General features: G+C 35.5%; 1 protein-coding gene across 5 annotated transcripts in view; it reads right to left on the reverse strand.

The window, feature by feature from the left end:
• The window catches only part of ADGRB3 (adhesion G protein-coupled receptor B3), a 715,781-nt gene that overhangs the window by 378,335 nt on the left and 313,089 nt on the right, over nucleotides 1-24,357 (reverse strand). For all 5 annotated transcript variants that reach the window (XM_072832455.1, XM_072832460.1, XM_072832459.1 and 2 more), the window contains 2 exons: nucleotides 14,682-14,783; nucleotides 14,204-14,310 (listed from right to left, as the gene is read on the reverse strand). In XM_072832455.1, the coding sequence (XP_072688556.1) occupies nucleotides 14,204-14,310; nucleotides 14,682-14,783 (209 nt within the window). The remainder of the gene's footprint in view (nucleotides 1-14,203; nucleotides 14,311-14,681; nucleotides 14,784-24,357) is intronic.

The raw sequence follows: 24,357 nt of genomic DNA on the forward strand, positions 1-24,357 counted from the left end.
TTTGTTGCAAGTGCAAAGTCTCTTATATAGATAGCTGATCTTTTGTAAATTACCAACCCCCTTCCTTTTTTGTGGTAGCTTTAATTTTTTTCTTTTTGTCTTTAGTATAATGCAGATTACATATATTTGAATTGGCTTTTATTAATTTAGGACTTTTTCAATCTGAGTATCTTATCAGTCTTCAATTAAAAATCAAATTGTTATATACTCACTCATAGAATGCTGCCTCTCCCACAATTCTTTGTGGTCTCTTTTTGGAATACATTTCTATTAAATGCTTACTAAACTTTCTTGTTCTTGTCTTGATTTTATAAGTTATCTTTCATATTTTTCTTTTATAAATCTGTTCTGGCTTCTGAGTGATTTCTTTCTGGCTTAAATTCCAGATTATTAGTTCTTTCTTCAATTGTGTCTAATTGGCTATTTATTCTCTTCATTAACTGTAATGACAATGTTTTCCATTTATAGAAGTTCTATTTAATCTTTTTCATATTCTTCCATTCTTTAACTGTGCTTTCTGTTCTTTTTTAAAAACTCTTATATTAGTTTAAACAAATGTTATCATTCCTTTCATATTTTCTATGATTTTTACTTCTTACATTGCTAATGATCTTGATTTGCTGATTCTCCCTAATGATATTTGTCATTATTGTCAACTCATATTTATTGAGATGCATTTATTGTTTGGGAGGCCAAGCTGCTGGTTTGTGAAAGAGTTGTTACAAACTAGTTTTGAGTGTGTTCCTCTTAGTGTGGGGCCCTGAGGCAAGTCAATCATGATGAATCATCTTATGCTAATTTTCATATTAATTCCTTGTGTTTATAGGTCAGACTAGGAGTTTCAGGGTTTTTTTAAAGATTTTATTTATTTATTTATTTATTTATTTATTTATTTATTTAAGACACACAGAGAGAGAGAGGGGTAGAGACACAGGCAGAGGGAGAAGCAGACCTCCATACAGGGAGCCTGTTGTGGCACCCGATCCCGGGACCCCAGGATCATGCCCTGGGTTGAAGGCAGGAGCTAAACTGCTGAGCCACCCAGGGATCCCAAGTTTCAGTTTTTGAAAAGTGATCTGATTTGTTTCCTCTTACTTCTAAAAACCTCATATAAACTACATATTTCTTAGACACATCCTAGACCTATAGGTTTTTTAGGCCTCATGGGAGGCCAGAGCAGTGAAAATAGTGCCAGCTCACTGCAGGGATAAGGTATAGTATCACTGTTTGTGTGGGAGGGGGTCTTGTCAGTTATCTCCAAAGGGCTTTAGAATCTTAGCCTCCAGCACCTAGGACTCATACATTATCTGAAATTCTCATAGGTTGCGGAATCATCAATTTTCCCTAAAAGCTCTAGTTAGACTTTTTTCCCTTCTTCTAAGTTTCTGGTATCTAAAGATCTCCCTATTTTTCTTTTGAGCCCAGCTACAATGCAATATTTGCAAATATATTCTTGCTAAGGTTTATACAAAAGTCAGTATCATCTGTAAAGTGTCAACTTGGTCTGTCCCACTGTTCTACTAGTGCTACAGGTTCTTAATAACAACCAGAATGACCTAGTTACCATTTCCCAAAGAAAGTCCATGGATCCTGCCTTTGCTACCTGACTTAGGCTTTTCTATAACTTTAAATGTTCCCTCCAAATCCATTTGTCAAATTGTTATCTTTCTCTTTCCTGAATTCTCAGATAACTGCAATCACGATATGATCTCTGCTTTCAAAACTCATAGAAGTACTCTTGCTCTATTTTATATTATTATAGTGTTTGTGTTCTTATCTTATCTATTGTACTAGACCATAAATTCCTAAAGGGCTTACAGTTTCTTATTCATGTATGTGTCCCCTGTAATTTCTAGCTTATTGTCTGCACACAAAGGTATCTGCTCAAAGGGCTTGCTAAATGAAACTGAAACTACAGAAGGATTTTCCCTTCTGTAACCATCAACTTCACTAGTTGACAAGATAAAAACATAGCAGTCCAAGATTATTCAAAACAATGAAATATGCAATAATGGGGAACTTTCACATTCCCTGACACAATTACCTTTTAAAAGATATCTAATTAATATAAACAGGCAAATGTTTTCAGAAATTTTAAACATCTACAGATATAGTTATATAACTGCTACCTTTTGAAACAGAATAACAATTACAAGAGTGATAAAACACTTACTGAGAACCTCTAATATGACAAGCATGAGGCAAAATGTTTTACATGAGTTACCTCATTTGACTTTTAAAAAAACTATTGCAGGTTCCATGATTATTCACACTTTACAGAAAAGAGTATTGACTTAGTTTGTGAACTGCATTCCTCAGGATTATTTAGCTTTTGAATTGTACTAAGATTTAAGCTCAGGCAGTGGATTTCAGAGTTTCTACTTTTTTTTTTTTTCTTTTTATGATAGTCACACACAGAGAGAGAGAGAGAGAGAGGCAGAGGGAGAAGCAGGCTCCATGCACCGGGAGCCTGACGTGGGATTCGATCCCGGGTCTCCAGGATCGCGCCCTGGGCCAAAGGCTGGCGCTAAACCGCTGCGCCACCCAGGGATCCCTGGAGTTTCTACTTTTAACCACTACATGCTTAACTGTTAGAAACAGTCAAATGTTTAAATATTTAAAAATCATTCTCAGGCAGCCCTGGTGGCTCAGTGGTTTAGCTCCACCTTCAGCCCAGGGCCTGATCCTAGAGACCCAGGATCGAGTCCCACCTCAGGCTCCCTGCATGGAGCCTGCTTCTCCCTCTGCCTGCGTCTCTGCCTGTGTCTCTACCTCTGTCTGTCTGTCTGTCTCTCTCTCTCTCTGTGTATCTCTCATAAATAAATTAATAAAATCTTTAAAAATAATCATTCTCAATCACGTTTGTTTCAAGGAGACACTAAATAGTTTTTTTCATATGAAAAAAAGAATACAAGAAGGAAGAGACTTGAAGCAACTTGCCAGGCTGTTGAGGTACTGCCAATTATTTGAGTAATGGTCATTATTTTGGGATGTAATGTGTAAACGTTCTAAAGCTATTTGCCAATATCTGTAAAAGACTTTGTAAATAGTGTTATTCAAGTGGAGACAAAATTCTCCCATGGATATATCAAGGATTCTTTTTCCCTTAGGTTGTATTTTCTAATTTTCTTTTTACTTTAGTCATTGAAGTAGTTCAAGTTTATAATTTTAATATTTCCTTTAAAAATTGTAATTATCAGTAATTTAGTCTGCTCACACCGTAGCACTCTGTGAGCATCTTTGTTCTAAAGGGCAAGTCTTAAAAGTTTCTGTGTCATTCACATTTAATACTGTTGACAAGATCAACAGTGAAAGGAAAGGAAAAAAAAACCTGAAGTCTAAAAATAGTTGCTTTTCATAGTTCTGGATTAAGCCTCCTTGTTCTTTATATAGACAGATACAGTGAGGCTCATAGTTTAAAGAGTAGATGTGTTTCTGAAATAACCTATTCTTTTCACTCTATGCCTCCTACTGCCAGCCACAGTTGTCTCTATTGTGTGAATTCTAAAAAAAGGTTTATCGTAGTCATTTTGTGCAAATGACACACTTTAAACATCATTTATTTATATATTATTTTCAGCGTCAACTCCTACAATCCATCTGTAAGGTATATTAAAGGTTCTCACAGCTCTAAGTGGCTTCAATTAAAAGATAATTATACATGAAACTTTTCGTAAAACAATAATCTAAATATACACCTTTGCTTTGGTTCATAGCTATCATTCTTCTAAGATCAAAGTCATTCATTAGATGATGGTATCAAATTATTTACAGATCTATCTGGTGTCTCCAGGAAAGAGAGATCATCTTGCATGGAAAAGAAAGCGTACTTTTTGTTCTACTCTACGAATGGTTCTTAATTCTGCCTGTATTTGATACAAATAGCTTGTTGTATTCATCTTAGAGTTGTCTTAGGGTTAGGAGTTCAAATTTGAAAAGACAATTCTTATCTGGAGACAATTTGATGGAGAGATTTAGTCTAGAATCCTTCTGCATAAATTATGTATGTGTTGCAAAGAATCCAGGATAAACAACCTTTGGCCAGTGGGTATTTGGTATCACAATTTCTTGCCCCAGGAGTTCCTGAAGTGAGAGATAGTATGCCATGATTATGAGGCTTCCAATTTATTGTTATAAGAATAAATTGAATCATGAAGAAAACTGATGAAGAAAAGTGTATTAGGGATACACTATGCATAACTCCCTGTAAAACCTGTAAATTTCTAAAGAATAAGAGCATAGTAAATTTACCTAACAGGAAACACACACACACACACACACACACACACACACACACACACTAGCATTAGCCTTAATTTTTGGCTAGAATTAGTCAAAAGTACAATTCCTGAGCAAAGAACATGGGTAGATCAGATTTCTTTTCTCAATACCAAATCAGTCTTTTTTTTTTTTTTTTTTTAGTCTAGAAGCTCTTATTAATATTCTGACCTGGGAAATAGAATTAGAGCATGTGCTATGAGTTCAAAGCAGTATAGTAATCATAGACTGAGACCCAAATTTCCAGGAACCACCTCAATGGGAGACAGAGCATTAAGTAACCCAATATTTCTCTATGTTTTTTTCAATTATATTTCCATTACTTAAATTTCCTAGTTCTTGTGATATTGTATCAGTCAGAATGAGATAGGTTATGCTGTGATAATAAACAACTTTAAAATATCAATGTCTAAAAAGAAAAATTTATTTCTCACTCATACTACATATGAACTGAGGTCCTCAGTAAGGCTTTGTTCATCATAGTCAATCAGGGGCTTAGGGTGATTGAGGTTGAAAGATTTTGCATTGGCAACATTTCCAGGCGCAACATGACAAAGGCCACTTTCATACACAGCCCATTCTAGTCACATGTATATACCTAACTTCAAGGAATGAAGTAACACAATCCTCCCACATGGAGGAAAATTAGATATCCCTTAACACAGTTATGTCTTGTGATGGTATGGAACTGGCCAGCAATCATTTAATTTCTTTGCATTCATCCACCAAAATTTTACCTTTTTTACGTTTTACTTTTCTTTTTACATTGTTTACCATTTTACTTCTTTGCATTCTTCTGACAAAACTTCAACCTTAGATAAAATCTACCACTGTGCTTCTTAAACTTTATTGTACATATGAATCACAGGAGGAGCTTTTCAAAATGCAAATTCTGATTGAGAAGGTCTGGGATATGGTTTCAAATTCTACATTTCTAACAAGTTCCCAGGTGCTGCTTGCTGATATTTCTGGTCTTTGGAAAACATTTTGGCTCCAACAAATGCCTTCTCTGCACCTGCGTCCAAGTAGCTCAACTGTGCTAGAGAAAAATCACAACTAAACTGACTAGCTGCACTCTAAGTTCTTTATTTCAAACCTCAGTACAATACAACTTTTGGCAAACCCTAAGCACACCTGCCTCAAACTATTCTTTATTGTCCTGCCTTCCTCATTTCCGAAAATGACATTACCATCAGCCAAATGTGCTCACTCAACCTTAATGAAGGATAACTTCATCTCTCATCTGGATTACTGCAGTAGGCTTGACAGGTTCCAGTCTTGCTATCCTGTAGTCTATTCTTAGAGAATATCAGATGACGATCTTTAATTATAATGAATTACAGCATTCCTTACTATTAAAGGCTTCCTGTTGTATTTAGAATAAAATTCAAACTCCTAGCAAAGGTCTTCAAAGCATAGAATTATTTTTTCCCTACTTAGTTCTCCAACTTCATCTCATGACATTCTCTTCTTGCTCACTACCTCTGGCCACTAGATCATCTTTCTCTTCCTCAAAGACTTCAAAGTTTTTCCAAATATTAGTCCCTCAAATAGAATGTATTCTTATTCTTTGATGCACTCATTCTCTTCACTCTTTGCATGTCTAGATCCATCTCATTTTTCAGGGCACAGTTTTAAATGTTATCTCCTCATAGAGACCTTTCTTTATCTTTTTTTTTTTTAAGATTTATTTATTTTATTCAGAGAGAGAGAGAGAGAGAGAAAGACTGAGAGGCAGAGACACAGGCAGAGGGAGAAGCAGGCTCCATGCAGGGAGCCCGACATGGGACTCGATCCCAGGTCTCCAGGATCACACCCCAGGCTGTAGGTGGCACCAAACCACTGCGCCACCGGGGCTGCCCTGACTTTCTTATCTAAAGCAGTCCCCAAACTTTATCTCCTACCTTGATACTTTGTTAATTTCCTCAACATATCACAATGTGTAGTTATATATCTTTTCCTGTCTACTTTATTTGTATGTGTCACATTCAAGTTTCATCTTCAGGCCCCTGCACTCTGTTGCACATAAAGGTCAGTGGATATTTTTAAAATAAGTTAATTGGTAATTGAATGGATAGATGAATGATTGAATAATAGGGTACATTTTCTTTTATAAAGATTTTTTTCCTTTGACATTAGCCTAATTCTCTATAAAGTATATTCTATTAAATCATCCTATGAATAAGTTTCAAGTCCATGAATTTCAATGGCTAAAACTAACCCTAATATTTCTTCTCCAAGTCACACTAAATCCATAATTTAGGAGAATCTTAAAATTCTCCTAGGTTTTTATAGATATAATTAGTAATACATTTTCAGTTTTAAAAAAGGATGTAAAATATACCTTGAAAAGTATTTCATTATATATCTATAAAATGGATTCCTTTAAAATTTCCTAGGAAACATTATTATATGTATTTAATTTTTTTCTTTTTTATAATACAATTGAAATTTATTGGTTTAGTATAGTAATTCCTTTAAGGCTGATGCTTTTGCCACTAAAACTAGAAAAACTCTATATAAATTACAGAAATCATACTCCTTAGACCATCAGAGAGCTATGGATGAAATAAATTAAATTTCCAGAAAAAGGAGATCCTTTCTAAGGTAACCAACAATTTTAGTCATGGGTGTGGGGGTTTGTTAAATCTGGATAAGAAATGAGGGACAGGTGTAACTCTGGAAGAGGAGCTCTAGTGAAGAAAGAGAAATTAATGTTTTTCAGTTGCCCAGGGTTAGGGAAATGTATTAGAAATTTGAAGATCCCTAAAAATCTTACTGGAATTTTTCTCCATGAGACATTTGTAAGTTTTTGAAATGTGTAGGAAGCTGAGAAATTAAGATGAAAACTTCTAAAATGCAGAGTATAATTTTCTCCATCCTTGTTAAGTATGCATTTGGAAACAAATTTGAAGTTGCTTGGGCAGAAAGCACTGAGCTGGTACCTTTTGAAGGGCAGAACTGAATCCAATTTCTCAGTGCTGATGGGATAGGCAAACATAGGCTCTCCATCCAAAGCCTTTAACATACACAGTGGAGAAAGGAGGACTAAACAGAAATAGTCTTACTAAAACTGCAAATCATCCTCAACCCAGATCAAAAGTTGATTGCACTGAAGTATCAGCTCCTCACTGTATATGAATAACAAAGAAAAGGAGGAATGCTTTTAGTGGACACTGACCTTATCTAAACCCTACATGTGCTTTTACACAATGTCTGGCACTTAATAAAAATGAGTATATATGCCAGTTGATGTGATTAATAATATAAGCCCATTCACAAGTTATCCAGATATTAGATTTCATTGGTAAGTAATTTAAAATGACTATGGTTAAATTATTAAAGATAATAGAGAAGAAAAAAGGACAAAATAGTCTCTGTCAATTCTTTGATGGAGAATTCTACAAGAGTTGAAATCTTAAAAAACAAGACAAAACAAACAAAAACCATTTAAAATGTATATTTTAGAACAGAAGTTAGTGAACTTTAGCCTGTGGGTCAAATCTAGCCCATTGCCTGTTGTTGTACAAAGTTTTAATGGAAAAAAAAAAAAAGTTTTAATGGACCATTATCATGTTTACTTATTGTTTATGGCTATTCTTGTGCTATGACAGCAGAGTTGAATAGTTAGAATGGAGACTGTACAGGATATAAAGTCTAAAATATGCACTGTCTTCTTCTTGAAATATACTGTGAACTTTAACATATGAATTGCTTAGAACTCCAATATTTAGTTAACATCTTACCTCTTTTTTTTCCCCCATCAACTTCTTTAGGGTAGATAGCATTCAATAAATGTGAGTTATTGTTATTTGCTGAATACTCTGTGAACTCAGAATTTTATTCGGGACCACATAGTTAGATAGTTTGGAATTGTGAGCTTGAACTCAGATCCTAAAACTTTAACTTGTGCTCCTGAATGAAAATAAGAGGCTTCTCTCCATTTTAAAGAAAATAACGTTCTTCAACTTTTCCTTGGTATTGTTGAGTTTTTCAATAATTATCTGAGCTCTGGGAGTGAGGGCTCTGACAAACTTGAAATTTGGCAACAAGAACAAAGAGGCATCCAGTGCTTGTCATGAGAACTTAACAAGGGTGTCTACACTCTTCCAGGAGGGGGTCATGTAATTAGAGGTATGTGTATATGAATGCCCAAATAATGTTGCAACTAGTAATAATAATAGTTCACACTTACTGAATGTGTACTATGGTAACAGTTCCATTTAATTGGTCCTGGGTGACCCCACTATTGATGTTTTTAAAGAATTCCCATGCAATCATAATGTTCACCCAGGATTGAGAAACCTCTGATTTAGCTTCTTCTCCCTGCTTTCACCATCATCTGCTGTGTTCCAGCCATATTATATCACAAAAAACTGTCAGATCAAGTAAGTCCTGTATCTCAGGTTCACTTACTTCCACTTAATTAATGACTATTTGAACACAAAAATCATCTGCTAGTTCTCCTGGCTGGCTGGGACATAGTATTGGGATCTTTGTTTCTTAATTGCTCTTTAAAAAAAAACAAGACTTACATATTTTTTGACTCAATAAATATCTGTTGTAAGCAAAAACTGTAGTGGCTATTGTCTTTCCTCTAAATAAGCTGCAGTAATAAAATTTATTATCCTCATTGAATCACTATATTGTACTCTTTTTTAATTTTTTATATTTTTTAAAGATTTTATTTATTTACTCGCAAGAGACACAGAGAGTCAGAGGGAGAAGCAGGCTCCATTGCGGGACTCAATCCCGGGTCTCCAGGATCAGGCCTTGGGCTGAAGGCGGCACTAAACCGCTGAGCAACCCAGGCTGCCCTCTATATTGTATTCTTAAGACTAATATAACACTGTCTGTTAACTACACTGGAATTAAAATAAAGTAAAGAAAAAAAATAAAGAAAAATAAAGTAAAGTAAAAAAAAAAAAGAAAAAAGTATTATCCTTTTAGACAGTGTGCTAGGTATTTATGCAATGAGGTATTGTACAAAAATTGTTATATGTGAAGAGTTTTATTACAATGGAGCAAAATTCACCTGGAAGGTAGAAAATATACAAAAAAAAAAAAAAAAGCAGTACATCTATTCTCTGTCTCTCTCTTTGTCTTTGTCTCTTTAGGTCTCTTTCCCTCTCTGTATTTCCTTCTTCCTTCAAGCCTCCCCTAAGGGAAGATATCTCTATTTCTATCTCTCTATCCTAATAAACCACCCACAGGAGAAACAAGTTCTCAAACTAGGACTCAAGCTCTTTGACATCCCCTTCCACAAAGTCAACCTTTTGATGATAGACTACTGCTCCTACTTCCATATTTATTTGTTTGTTAAATGAAGGTTTGAAAAGTAAGAGTTTTAAGGGACAATGACTTAAAAGGGAACATTTATACCTAACTCTTCATATTTCCATATGGAAGGCTTCCACTAGAGCAATGTCTTTGACCTTTCTCAATCTTCTATCACTCACTTCCAAGGAAAGAGGAATGGCATATGCCTAATGAATTTAGGAAAAGGCATTGGTACATTTGGTTCAACTTTTATTTTAGAACTCTCTACATGCAGAAATATATATCCTGCCAGTTCTATGGAGTCTGTCAGTTCAAGTGTAGGGGAGTGTATGTGTATGTGCATGTGTGTGTGCATGTATGTATGTGTATTTGTATGCGTGTAAAAGAGAGGAGGGAGAGAGAGAACAAGAAAAACTCTCTCTCAGAGAGAGAGAAAGGAGAGATAGGAAGAGGTTGTCTGTGATTCCCCAGGTATACCAGACACAGTGGGATCTGTTTATTTAATCCAGGGAGAGACTGCCTGCCCCGCTTCGCCCACAATATTCATTCTTCTTCAAAGAGCTTTATGAGTAACAAAAAATAGTTTTCTCAGTTTGTCCGACTCCTCTACCTGTTTCTCAGTGGATTCTAAAATTATTTCTACTTTGTACGGTATAAAATTCAGAAAATATCCCAGAATTTGAAAGGAAGTATTATGCTAATACAGGACTTTCAAGAATCCTATTACAGTTTATTCTACTCTCAATGTTTCAAAATTTTGTGCATTCATTTGTGATTTGTTTTTTTTTTATAAATAACAGTTGGATCATGTTTAATTTTATATCTTATAAGGTTTCCAACAACTTCCTGATTATTAGCTTATTGAAATTCCTCTGCAATGGCCAGATAATTTCATAAAATAATGTCATCAATCACTCCACATTTCTAGATACTTTTGGGCTAGGAAAATTCCACATGAGGGATAATACTTATTAATTTCATGTGGTTAAAATTCATGAACATTAAGTCTGGTGTATCACCTGAGAACCCTCCAGCTGCCACTATGCTCCTACTGATTAGAAAAGTGGCAGAGTCATTCTTTATAAGCATCTACGGAATATCTAGTATATGCTTAGCATTGTGTTCGTTGGTAGAGAAATAAAGATTAAAAAAAAAACATGGTTTCTGTCCTCAAGGAATTCAAACTAAATGTTCAGTGTGACGGATTAGTGATTTTATATATTAAACTGATTAACAACTTCATCTGTTTACCTCAATTGGGTTATAATTATGAGAGTTCACAGAACATACTGAACTAATGTTTTCACCGATGAAAAAATGTCCTTTCAAACTTAGTTTATTACATATAATTTTGTAAAATGGGTATTTAAAATATTGTAATCTATGTGGATATGTACATGTATTGTACATGTGCATATGCACATGTAAAAGAGTTGGAAAACATCTACCTATTTAAAGTAATTCTCTGTAGTAGGTAACAACATTTAATGAGTTTTATAAGTAGAAAGGGGGCAAAAATGAAATCTCTTAAAGAAAATAGAACAATTAAATTGTGAAATAATATTCTACTAAAGGAGAAGATACAGAGACTTCAAAGTAATTTTAGACTTTATGGCATCAGAACTATTTTTTATCACAAGTACTATCTAGCTTTGCTACTCAGACAAAGCATGAGAAGCAACAGGAGTAAGAGTATGAAGCGAAGTTGGCTTTATTTCCATCTCCAGTTGACTTATTAGAATACACATGATTAAGTTGATGTATCAGGTAAGTATCATTTAAGGCACAGATTTGTCCTATACTTCCCTAAATATGTAAAGAAAATCATGACCCATAGGCAAGTACTAGATGTGTGTATGTATGCATATGAAAGTGTGTGTATATTTCTGTATGTGTATATAACCATAATTCATTTGTGATAATACGTGTAACATCAATCTTATATACCCATCTTCTAACCACTCATCTATCTGCCTTCCTATCTACTCCTCCATCTGTATCTATTTATATTTTTCCACATGTACAGTTCACATTAATAATATGTTCAGTTCTAAAATTTTACTCTTTTTGAGATAATATTTTAATTCGATGTATTTTCCGTACATGTAGATATTAATACCTCCTGGTTACAAAGATCTTTTAGAATCTGTAAGCATTTCACATATATGGTATATCATTTGCTTTTCTCTAAAATCTCCAGAGATGTTAAGATGATGCTACCAGCTTCATTTTGCAAATAAACCAAGACTTGAGATCACAGGACTTTTCTGAAAAACACAAAACCTGAATCTGCCCCCACTACCAGAATTTAGGGCAGATGGTTTCAAATCAAAAGTTCAGGAGGTAGCATGGCCTCTAGAAAAGATGTTAAGCTTTGGAACAATTGTACCTCCACAACTTTCATTCTTTGCCTCACAAAACTGGATTGTTCTCCTGTAGATTTTCAGATTCTTTGTAAATAAGCCAATGCAGGGATATCCACCTTGTGTATTTTGAGCATTGGAATTGGTTCATCAAAGTGCCCTGGTGCCTGTCTAGTACTTTGTAGGAGCTGAATACACACACTACTTTTTATTCTACAATATCATGCATTTGATTTATGTATGCCAGTCAGCAAAGGCATAGATGCATTGGCTGTCAAATTATTGATTGAATGATTTCTATGGAATTCACAATTTGAGATCAATTCTTCTATTTCACAGAGTGTTTCTGTTTCTGTTCATTATCAGTTGATCTGTACTCACAGACTGCAAACTCATTTAAATATTACTATTTAGAGGTGCCTGGGTGGCTCAGTCAGTTGAGCATCTACCTTCGGCTCAGGTCATGATCCCGGGATCCTAGGATGGAGCCCTACATCAGACTCCCTGCTCTGCCTCCCTCTACCTCTGCCCTCTACCTCTGCCTCCCCCTCTCTCTGTCTCTCATGAATAAATAAATAAAATGTTAAAAAAGCAAATAAATATTACTATATAAAGCACTGAATTTAGAAAGTAAAAACTTTCTGCAAGCGATATTTCTTATTAACAAATTTATAAGAATTGATTTATGATTTACTTAATATATGCAATTATTTCCATTCATTACTGGATTAACAAGAGTTGAATATGGATATTATTAGGATTAAATAGACAAAGTTGAATGTCTATAATTAGAGAAAAATTAAATTCATAAGGACATTTTTGGTTAATCTTAATTCTTAAATATATTGGTCTGAGTATTGACAGTTATTAGTAAAAGAAATTTTACATTTCATATTCTTACATTTTATATCATAAAACAAAGCTACATATTATATTCTCTGTGTATATATGTGTATATATATGTGTGTATATGTATGTGTATGTGTATACATGTGTATGTATGTGTATACATACATATACACACACATTTCAATTTTGACAGAAATAAGGCTCAGTGAAGCCAAATGTCAATTACTGATATACACATAAATATATATTATTAAATATAGGTATTTGTGTGTATCCAGCATATATTGACATGTAGTAGGTCAGTATTTCTGTGTAACACCCATATGTATACGTATGTGTACATCTATATATGTATTAATAATAGGAATAAGGTTCTGAGTAGTTACATAATTATCAATTCAATTACTATTACTGATTTGGTAAGTAAACATATTAGCATTTTGTTTTTGGATTTTTTAATGTGATTTTTTTGTTTTTTTAATAATCAAGTATATTTACTTCATCAGTATGAGTAATTATTGTATGAGCTAAATCTCCATCTACAAGGAAGAATCTTCTTTAGATTTTTCTAAAAAAAAAAAAAGAATTGTGTATATATGTGGGTGACAGTAAAAAAGTTAAAAGAAAACATAATCTCAACAAAACTTAAAGTTTTTAAAATTAAACATCATCCTTGTCAATGTTCACCTTTCCAGGGGTTCATGATCATATCTGTTATAAACCCCACAATGTTTATTCAGTTTTTATACATTGATGGAGTTCCTCCTGATTGTCAGGATGAAATGACAATAGTCTCCAATAATGACAATGACTTGCAATAAATAATCAAGCAAAATTTATCTGTGCTCAAAATATTCATACATTATATTTTTTGAATAATTCAATGATGTGTGGGAACAGAGGGGCTATTTTTGAGAAATTTGGCCCACTTAATCTTTTGCAAGTAATTAATTGGTGCAATCACATTGTCATTCTTTCAATGTCTTAATGTCAAAATGCAGGAAGAAATTTGATACCTAAGTGACACAGCTTATCATTTCCCAAGTACTAAAATGTTAAGGAACATAATTTAAAAATGTATGGTATTTTGAAGTCACTCTTATATGCTATTTCATACACAGTTACGCTGATCATGTTATACAGTGTAACTCCTATAGATAAAACTGAATAATAAATTTTGGTCAGGCCTTGTCCCCACTCGAAAAGGAATTCTTTCATTTAAATAGCAGGATCCGTAAAAAGCCAAATCCTAGGAATGAAAGAGTTTAGCACTGACTTCTAAAAATCAGCTTTCTGTCACATCACTTTTTCCTTCAGGCATTTTTTCAGAGATTTTGGCTGATTTGATTAGAAAGCAGAAGGTTAAATTCTCACACAGCGATCATGAGAAAAAAGAGAAACAGAGCAAGTACTAAAGCTGGCTTTGCACCTACTGAATGCTGCAAGTGTCTGTACTCATTTGATATGCATCTTGCAAAGCTCGGCTGTTCCCAGAAGGCCACTCCATGAAGGCTGAGAGAGCAGCGTCTGCTAGTGGTGCCTGAGAGTCACAAAGAACAGAGAGAAGCTTTATAACAGAGATGCTAGAAGGCATCATATCATTGGGAGGCAGGCTAAAAGCATTGGGTTTGTACATTCTGTTGCCTTAAAAAAACATGCATATGAAAATATTACGCTGATGATTTTTATAGCCCATGTGAATCACACAGAGAAACCATTGCATTAGCAATAATTTCTAGGTCTCTTCATTGGCTCCATCTATGAAGCACTTTACTAAAATTACTTTATGAATTGCTTATTGGGCAGATTTATCTTGCATAGAGGACAAAAGCATGACTTCATAAGCAACCATAGCATGCTGTTCGTGGATGGTGATCATCGGGTAGGTTTGGGTGGGTCGTCATACTTTACCTGTGGCATTCAGCGGGCACTGATTGAATGCCAAGTCACCTGCCGGGGTCCTTTTCCACACCATCGACATCAGATAATCCTCTGGGCATATTTCATAAGGTGCTGCAATTTAAAACAGAGGGATTCAAATGCCAGCAGTGTTTGTTTTTGTAAATATTGGCAATAAACGGTCCTCAAATGCATCTCTCTATCTGCAGAGCTCTTTTATTTTCCTTAACGTGTATCATTTGCTGAAATCTTAGTGATGTCTTTATAAACAAAAAAACCACCAGGTTTCATTTCATTATCTTCAAAATCTTCACAAAAATGTTCTTTTCTTTTCAAAGTGCATACTGTGGAGACTTTTTTAAAAAGACATTTGAATTTGCTTATAAATTGAACATTACATTCAAGCATATAAATCAAAAATCTTTCCAATATTCATAATGTTTTGAAATATTGTGCAATAAAATGATTTCCAATAAACTGAAAGCCATATTAGAATTATTAACTCTAAGTGTTAAGACAAGTAAACATAAAGGGCAAAAATATGTAACTTTTTATTCTTCCTCCAAGAGCAATGATGTCAATCAGACTACATCATATAAAAATAAACTGATTTGATCTTTTGGCCTTCATATTTTCAAAAATTCAATTTAATTACTGAGATGATAAAGTTAAAGGGAATTTCAAGAATAACAGACGTTTACCAGAAATATTTTAATAGGAAGCCAAAGGCTTTGTAAAGTCTGTCTATACCGGGTCTAAACATCTTGCTGTCAATACAATTTGCTCCTGGATAGAACATACTCCTTTCTCTAGACACCTACTCTTGTGCTTTTCACACAGAACAGTCATGGATGTGTTCACATATTTGTTTTCCCTACTTGCTTGGCATCTTGTCTTCTCATCTTTGTATCCTGCACCTAAAGGTTTGTCTGGCACATAGAAGTTGTTCAAAATTGAATAAACAAATGAATCAATATTTGAATATATCAAAACCTTTAATAAGTAAATAAGGACCAAAAAAATAAGTACCTCATAGGTATATACATGAGTGTGACTTCCTGGGAGAGATTTCTTCCTTTGAGGACAATATATGATTTAATCCATGCTGATCATAATCAACAGGCACTGATTCTACTTCCAAATTTATGAGATCATTAGGATATATTATAATTATTAGTGGGCAAGAATACAATTTAAGAAATTATAATCTTGAAATAATATTTTTTTTAATCTGGGGTAGCAGGGGCAGAAACATTTGCTCTTCGTGGGAGTGGGGATCAGACAAAATGGGCAGAGGGGTTCTCAGCTTGCTAATCTCCATGGTCAGTGTGGAAGGGGGTGGTTACAGGTGTTTGGCTGGTGGTAGCTGATGCAACCCTTCATTTATTCTTCTGCTATTTCTATTCTTGCCATATTGGAGGGGCTGTCCCTACCTTCATGTGAGTTATTTTTGTGTGTGATTTTTAAACATTTTATAATTTTTGATTTTTGATTTATGATAACTCCACCTCTATTAATCATCACTAGTTGTAGGCCCAGCAGACTCCATGGCAAATCATGCTCTTGGGTCCTGGGAAAGGGCCAGGCCAGCCTGAGCTCTCCTGTCCCCTGTCACAGCCTGGACACGTAAGACAAGATAAGATGAATGGTTTAAACATGTGGGCATTTTAGAACTGAAAGTGACACTGAAAATCACCTATTCCATTTCCTTCTTTACAGATGAGGGCACCAAGGCCCTAAAGAGGCTTGTTCAAGGCGACTGAGCTGGTGGAGGAATCAACAGGACTAGAGTCTAGAATCCTAACTCCTCAGTAGCCTTTGCTTTGACTTCCTGCATATCTTCTTTGCTACTTGCAATTATTCAAGGTAATTGTTCTCATGCTGAGTTTATATATATATATATATATATCATCTAGGTGCCCATTAAAATATTTAGGAACAGTTTCCAATTTAGGGAATCTTCGTTTGGTGGATGGTTTAGCAGATAATTCAACCTTTGCCAGCCCCATTTTCACAATATATTTCCACTTTACCCCACCAGTGATCTCCTAAGGGCCACACCTAATGCACTCATCTCAGTCATCACTCACTGGACTGTCACCACAGTGCTTTATACTCTGACTTCTCCCTCCTCCTTGAGAATACTTTCTTTGGGGTTCTAAAAAGCTATTATTCTCTCTCAGGGCTCCTCCAGACACTTGGACAGTTCTTTCTTGGTCCTTGGCCCCTATGTCCTTTGCAGAATCATCCATGCCCAATTTTTTCCTTTGTTAAATGCTTTCCTTAGATAATGTCAATGTATTAATAATAGTAATAGTAATAGTAATAATAGTGAGTATTAAAAGTCTTACATGCATGGACTCATTTAACCTTCCCCAATAATCTTATGAGGTAGAGATTAGTAGTCTCCTTTACCACATGGGGAAATAGGCAACAGAGAGATAAATAATAATAATAATAATTATTATTATATAATTAATATAATTATATATAGTTATATAACTATTATTATTTAAGATTAATCATGATATTATTATTATTTAAGATTCTAAACATTCTTTTTATTATGTGTTGGTTCTAGAGGAAAAACTAAGTAAAGGAGTGGATGAATGGAGGAGGAGAGGGATGGGGGGCATCATCACCACCCCTCCCCCTTCAGGAGCCAAGTGTGCCCTTCTGACCTCTTCAACTTATCCAGGCTATGATGGGGGCAGGAGGTCTTAGTGAGGGGGGAGAACCTCATTGGTTCACTCAGCATTTACCTGACCTGTGCTATGCTCTGTTCTAGGGAGAGTCAGTGGTGTATGAGAGCAGCACTCTCAGCCTCTTGGAGCTTCCAGTCAAAGGGAGGAGGCAGAAGGTCAAGCAATTGAACATACCATTACATGAGGACAATTATGATAAGCTCTGCAAATAGGAACTACAGAATGTTATTTCAATCTAAAATTTGAAGAACGGAGAAAGGCTTCTTGGAGGAAGTGACACTTTACTGTGACTGGCTGGCTGCCTGGAGTGCAGCAAGTGCTGTAGGCAGAGTGAACTGTATGTACAAAGGCCTGGAGCAGAGAAGAGGTTGGGGCCTCAGAGCAGTGGAGTTGGAGGGAAGAATTTTAGGAGTATGGAGTGATGGGCTGGTGGACAGGCTAACAGTAGTGCCTGCAGGGACCTACAGGCAGCTACTAAGGGTTAAACAAAATATCAACATAATTCAATTTTTAATTTTAAGAAGATCGGTTTGGGTGATGGACATTAAGGAGAGCACGTGACGTAATGAGTACTAGGTGTTATATAAGTCTGATGAATCACTGACCTCTACTACTGAAACCAATAGTACATCATATGTTAATTTATTAAATTTAAATTAGGGCAGCCTGGGATCCCTGGGTGGCGCAGCGGTTTAGCGCCTGCCTTTGGCCCAGGGCGCGATCCTGGAGACCTGGGATCGAATCCCACATCGGGCTCTCGGTGCATGGAGCCTGCTTCTCCCTCTGCCTGTGTCTCTGCCTCTCTCTCTCTCTGTCTCTCAGTCTTTCATGAATAAATAAATAAATAAAATCTTAAATAAATAAATAAATAAATAAATAAATAAATAAATAAATAAATAAATAAATTAGGGCAGCCTGAGTGGGTCAGCGGTTTAGCGCCGCCTTCGGCCCAGGGCCTGTTCCTGGAGACCTTGGATCGAGTCTCACATCAGGCTCCCTGTGGGGAGCCTGCTTGTCCCTCTGCCTGTGTCTCTGCCTCTGTGCGTGTGTGTATGTGTGTGTGTGTGTGCGTGTGTGTGTCTCATGAATAAATAGATAAAATTAAAAAAAATAAAAAAATAAATTTAAATTAAAAAAATTAAAGCAAAAAAAAAAAAAAGATCAGCTTGCTTTCTCTGGGCAAAAGGGATGGGAGAGTAGTAGGTAGGGCAAGACAATTGAAGAGGTTAATGCAGTCCTTCAGTGCTGAGACGATGGTGGCTTTAGGTAGGATCTTTAGACTACAGATGAAGAAAGGGGAGGATCCCTGGGTGGCTCAGTGGTTAAGTGCCTGCCTTTGGCCCAGGGGATGATCCTGGAGACCCAGGATCGAGTCCCATGTCAGGCTCCCTGCATGGAGCCTGCTTCTCCCTCTGCCTCTCTCTATCTCTCTCTCATGAATAAATAAATAAAATCTTAAAAAAAAAAAAAAAAAGAAAGGGTAGGCACAGATAAATTTAGAAAGTAGTAGACTAAATGATGTGGGGAATGAAGAATATTGCCTGATTTCTGAGCTGGAGAACTGGGCATAAAGTGGAACTATTTATTCTCTAGTATCTTCTACCTTTAATCCAATTTTCATGCCATATTAACAAAGTAATCTCCAAAATGAAGCTTAATCCCATAACTTGCTGCTTAAACCCTTTCCATGGTTCTCCAATACTGACAGGATAAAGATAACTATGCTCTCTGTGATAAATAAAGGCCCTTCTAGCAAGCTCTAAGCTAGCATTCTGGTTATGGTTCATATTTATACTCCTATACATCAGCCGCACAGAATTAATTCTCATCCTCCAAATATTCCACACCAGGTCACACATTCTCCTGTGTTTCCATAAATGTGAACCAAAACTACTTTAGAATACGAAAAAGAGGAAAATCATAATAAATGTTAAAACTCACAAACTACATTATACATAGTTTATGACATAATTGAATTCTATGTAAAACAGCTAGTCTATTTTTAATAAAGGTACACCATTAATTAAGCTATTAGAAACTTTACACTTAATTATTCTTTTTTTTTGTTCCATCTACACATCCACCTTCTGTTCAATATCTTTCTCCTTAAAACTTTATTTGTAATCCTTCACTTTCACTTCACTTGTATTTTATTCCGTTTGTCAATGTTTTTAAACTACAATTTTCTTTAGTTCCATGATGAAATTTGAAAAACATTTCATAAAAAGAGTTGCCAGAGCATTCATTTTTCTTTCTGATTTAATCTTGACCCAAACCAATGAAGAAACTATTTGCACCCTAAACTTCCTCATTCCTCTGTTGTGGGTTCAGAAAACTCTTCACACCTATTGTTATTCTGCCAAAAATCAGCCTCCTTCCCTGCGCCCTTCCCCCACCGTCGGCTGGCTGGTCAGAAGCTCTGGTAATTGCAAGCGTTAACCACTAGATGGCACAGGTGGGCCAACAGGGTGAAATGTTTACCGGGCTCGCAGCTGAAACTGATGAAGTTCAAAATTAAGGTGGGCAGAAGTAGTAATTGTCAGCTGGGGAATATATGGGTCAGCGCCTTTTTAATATATATATATTTTTATATTATAATATATATTAAATATATATTATAATTATAATATATAATATATATATTTAAAGGTACAGTACTTGGGAAAAAAGAAAATTTCTTCTTTTCCAGTAAGTACGACGTTTAGTGACAAAACCAGCCTCACTTACAAGGCCTTTCAATCAGACATCTTAACTTCCATCCTCTCCACATTCAGCACCCCTGCCCCCATACACTGACCCCTTTGATGCTTCTCTGATACTCCAGGAAGGCTTCAACCTCAGAGCTTGTACACTTGCTCTTTCTTTCCAGGATGTCCCTCCCTCTCTTGCCCAAATGTCTGCATGGTTTGTGTCTGCACTGCCTTTAATCTTTGGTGAAATCTTGCCTTTTCAGGGATTTCCTGACTTCTCTCAAAAACTCACATACCTTCTGTTTTATTTTCATCCAAAATGCCTGTTAACCTTATAACTCATACACCTTTTTTTCTAATTTTCTTATTTTGCATAATTATTATGTGTTTGTTTATTGCTTTCTCCTGCTAGAATGTGCACCATGAAGACAATAGTTTTTCTGTTTTGTTTCACTCCTAGAGCACATAGTACTTACAAGTCTAGTAAATGATAGATGGATTAACTATAGACATATATTTTAAACTAACAATTACCAAATATTTCCTAAAAAATCTCTTTTTCCATTACCTCAGTACTTAAGATGACAGAGAATGAGGATGATTCTGCAAGGAACAGTGGACAGTGTGTGTAAGTGTATGTGTGTGTGTAAGTAGCAGCATAGGTAGGAATGTTCACTTAGGAAAAGTAAGAGAGGGAGTTGAACTACTATAGTTTTCTTAAAAAATTAGCAAAAATGGGTTTTCCAGGGTACCAGGTATTGACAAAAGTTGACTTTCATAGGGCTATGACTGACTTGGCAAGAGTCCATGGAATCTTGGCCAGAATTCTCTAGTGTGATCTGTATATATCCAACCACAGTACTCAATTATTAATTCCTATTTACCTAATGACAGTCAGTATGGTCTCCCTCACCCAGACCAAAACACAAAACTAGCAAACAAACAAAATCACAGTAATTTTTTAAACTTAAAGAGGTCAACAAACTTTGTTTTTCTCCACCATCAATTCATAAAGCTTTGGATTCATTGTGCTTCTCTCCATTGTAGATGGAGAGACACAGTACACAAATACTAAGAAAGGAAGATGACAGGGAAGCATAGATTCAAATTTGCAAATTTGCAGGATTTTCAGCTTTTTAGTAGCAATGTCAAATCCCACTTCTGCTTTAAATATTTTGACAAAGGTGATTTGGCATCCATTGAAGATTATATTCATAAAAAGTTTACTCCAGAAAATAAGTGTACTTGTGCTCATACCAAAAGCAAAACAGCCCATATATTATAATACAATTTTATTTTCTTCCATCTTAGGCTTGTGAAGCCCCCAGGAGGAAACTTTTTGGGCTCTCAAAAGTGCCACTTGTGGAATTCATTCATTCCACAGATATTTACTAAGCACCCATAATGTGCCAATTACTTTATAAGATACTGCATGGGAAGAAAACAAACAAGAATAGTCAAGGTCTCTCAACTTCCATGATGGTGATGGAGACAATAAGGGGAGAAATTATAATACAGTGGGATGCCCACTGTGATCTGAGAAGTCCTGGCTGCTCTAGGAATACTTTAGGGGAAAGTATGTCATTGGAAGATTTCCAAAAGAAATTTCCAAGTTGAAGTGTAAAGGATAAGTAGGAGTTGGCCAGTGAGGAAGGGAAAAGTGTGCCTTGGGAACCACATGTGGGAAGACCCAGGCAGCAAGGAGAACCTGGTATGTCCAAAAAATTGGGAAAACTTCAGAATGGCTAGAGGACAAATTTGGGGATAAGTAGAGGTGGGTAATTATGGGAGTCGGAGGGGTGATAAATGATAAGATAAACTAGGAGTTTGAATATAAGGGCAAGCAAAATTTGTTACAATGTGTTGAATGCTATACATGCAGTTTGGGGAATGGATTGAAAGAAAGTGAGACTAAAGTCAGGGGGTCCTATGACAACCTAAATGGGATAGTTAGGGAAGGGGCATGGTATCACAGGAAGTGGCAACTGGAAGGGGGTGAATTAAAAAATATCTAGTACAGAAAATGCGCTCAGCTCCATGGCTGCACATAGAGGGTGAAGAAGAGAGAGAAATAAAAGATGAAAGTTGGGTTTCCAGGAAAAGGGCTGGCTGTGCTCCATCCAGCTTCAGTTAGAGCGGGTGAGGAAGATACCAGTTGGGAGGGAATATGCTGAAAATAGTTTTGAGTTTGAGGTATATGAGCAACTCTTGATATTATCGAAAAGGCAGTTGGTTACAGAGCTAATGCTCAAGACAAAAACGTAAGCTAAAGAGACAGATTTGTGCTGTTGTTTCTTCTTCAATACTATGTATATTTTGTAAATTAGAAAATACATAATTAGCTTACATCCCTATGCTCAAAATAAAAGCATATTATTGTAGGGTAATATGAAGGGCTTATTTTTTAAGCCTTAGCAAAATGGAACAGCAACTCTGTTCATCAGCTGAAAGATGCCACTGTTTGCTATCACTAGTGCGAAGATTATAAAAACCCATTTGTAAGATACAACGGTACTTGAAGTCACAAGTATGTAGTTAGCATGCTGTCTTAAAACAAGGTAGCAATTACTTAGTGATTAGCTGTTAATCTGTCTATTCAAACTGATTTTCTGTCTCTTAAAAATAGCAAAAATTATACAGGGCTTAAATCAATTTGATGTGGAAAATTAGTTTTCACCCCTATGCTAGAATTTCAGCATTAAAGAGAAATTGATTCTACACTGTAGAGTTGGCATGCAAGGGAAAAAAAGAAAGAAAAAGAGAAAGAAAAAATAAAAAAAAAATGCACTACCCATGACCCCAATTTCAGATTTCACTGGCTGGCAATTCATTAATTCTTATGTTTTGGGAATTCCCTATGCTGAGGGACACAGAGGTGAATGAGATAGTCTATGTGCTCACACAGCTTACAGCTCTAATTTCAGCAGGGAACACACTCATGTAAAGAATTCATGGTGCTGCTTAGGTCTTAGGGGAAAAGAAGGGCGCTTATCGAACGTGTTTTGTAATAACATTTCTCACATAGAAATGGTTTTTATCAGTGTCAGGTTGAAAGAATGTACAATTATAACAGCAATATGCATGTATCACTATGACTTAGGCACTCTTTCAAGTGCATTACATTTTTAAATTCATCTCATTCTCATAAGAATGAAGTAGATACAATTATTAAATCTCTTTTTAAACACGAAGAGACTAAAGCATAGAGAAATCACTCCACGAGGAGGTGGTCCGTAGACCCTTGTCAATCAAACAAGTCTCTCAGTCCATTCTCTGAGAATCTTACACTCTCAGCAAGATTTGTTGTAGTGGTTAACAAGGCATTTATATATTTTGCAAGAATTTGTCTCTAAGTCTCAAAGGTAGCAAACCATAAACTTTAAATTCATTAGGAGACAATGTGTGTTGCATTGCCTGTTTGAGGATTAGATAGTGTTTTTTACATACACACCGTGGAAAAAATCTGATTAACCTAGTTTTAATCTTGTATTGCAATTTAAGCAGACAAGGTCACTGTAGTTCCAACCTGTCAACAAGATTAATTTTTTTTTTTAAAGATAGCTAACACTAATTGTGAGGAATAGTTCTTTCTTTTTTTAATATGAGGAATAGTTCTAAATAACAATTTGCTAACTTAATGTGAGACAGTTTTATATTGGGGTACACTTGGTGTTTCTGCTAGAGAATTGCATTTATTTGCCTTTTTATATTAGCGTAGGAACTGTTGAGGATAACTGTGCATCATCACCTTTTCCAGGTCATGGAACATGTAGAAAATGGTAACATTTGGAGGCACACTAGGGTAACGGGCAAGACTACTCTAGGCTGGAGGCCGCAGGCCACAGCCTCCTGTCTTGCCAGCTGCCCTGAGGTCTTCAAAATCTCTATTTGCGTATACCTGAGACCAATCCTAGCCTGACAGGTGGCTATGTGACAGCCTTGAGGAGCTCTGATCTAAATATGGGGCTGAGATTTAGGGAAATTGAGTAACTTACTATAAAAATACATATTTTTCTTACCTCCAACATCTCAATGACTTATTTCTAAAGAAGGAAGGTTCATGACACAAATTGCAACTACAAAATAAAAATAGCATATTGTGCTAAAAATGACTATTCAAATTCTACTTAGGTAAACTAATAGCATTTTGAAAGAGTAAAATGATTATAAAATGTAAGGCATTACTATCATAGTCATTTTGAAATTTGTATTCACATACTTTTACACAAATCATTGTATTTTCTATTGTATATTGTACTTTATACAAATGGTCCAATCACAATGTTTATGATA

Source organism: Canis lupus, chromosome 7, assembly GCF_048164855.1.
Source record: "Canis lupus baileyi chromosome 7, mCanLup2.hap1, whole genome shotgun sequence".
In the NCBI taxonomy this organism is placed as follows: domain Eukaryota; kingdom Metazoa; phylum Chordata; class Mammalia; order Carnivora; family Canidae; genus Canis; species Canis lupus.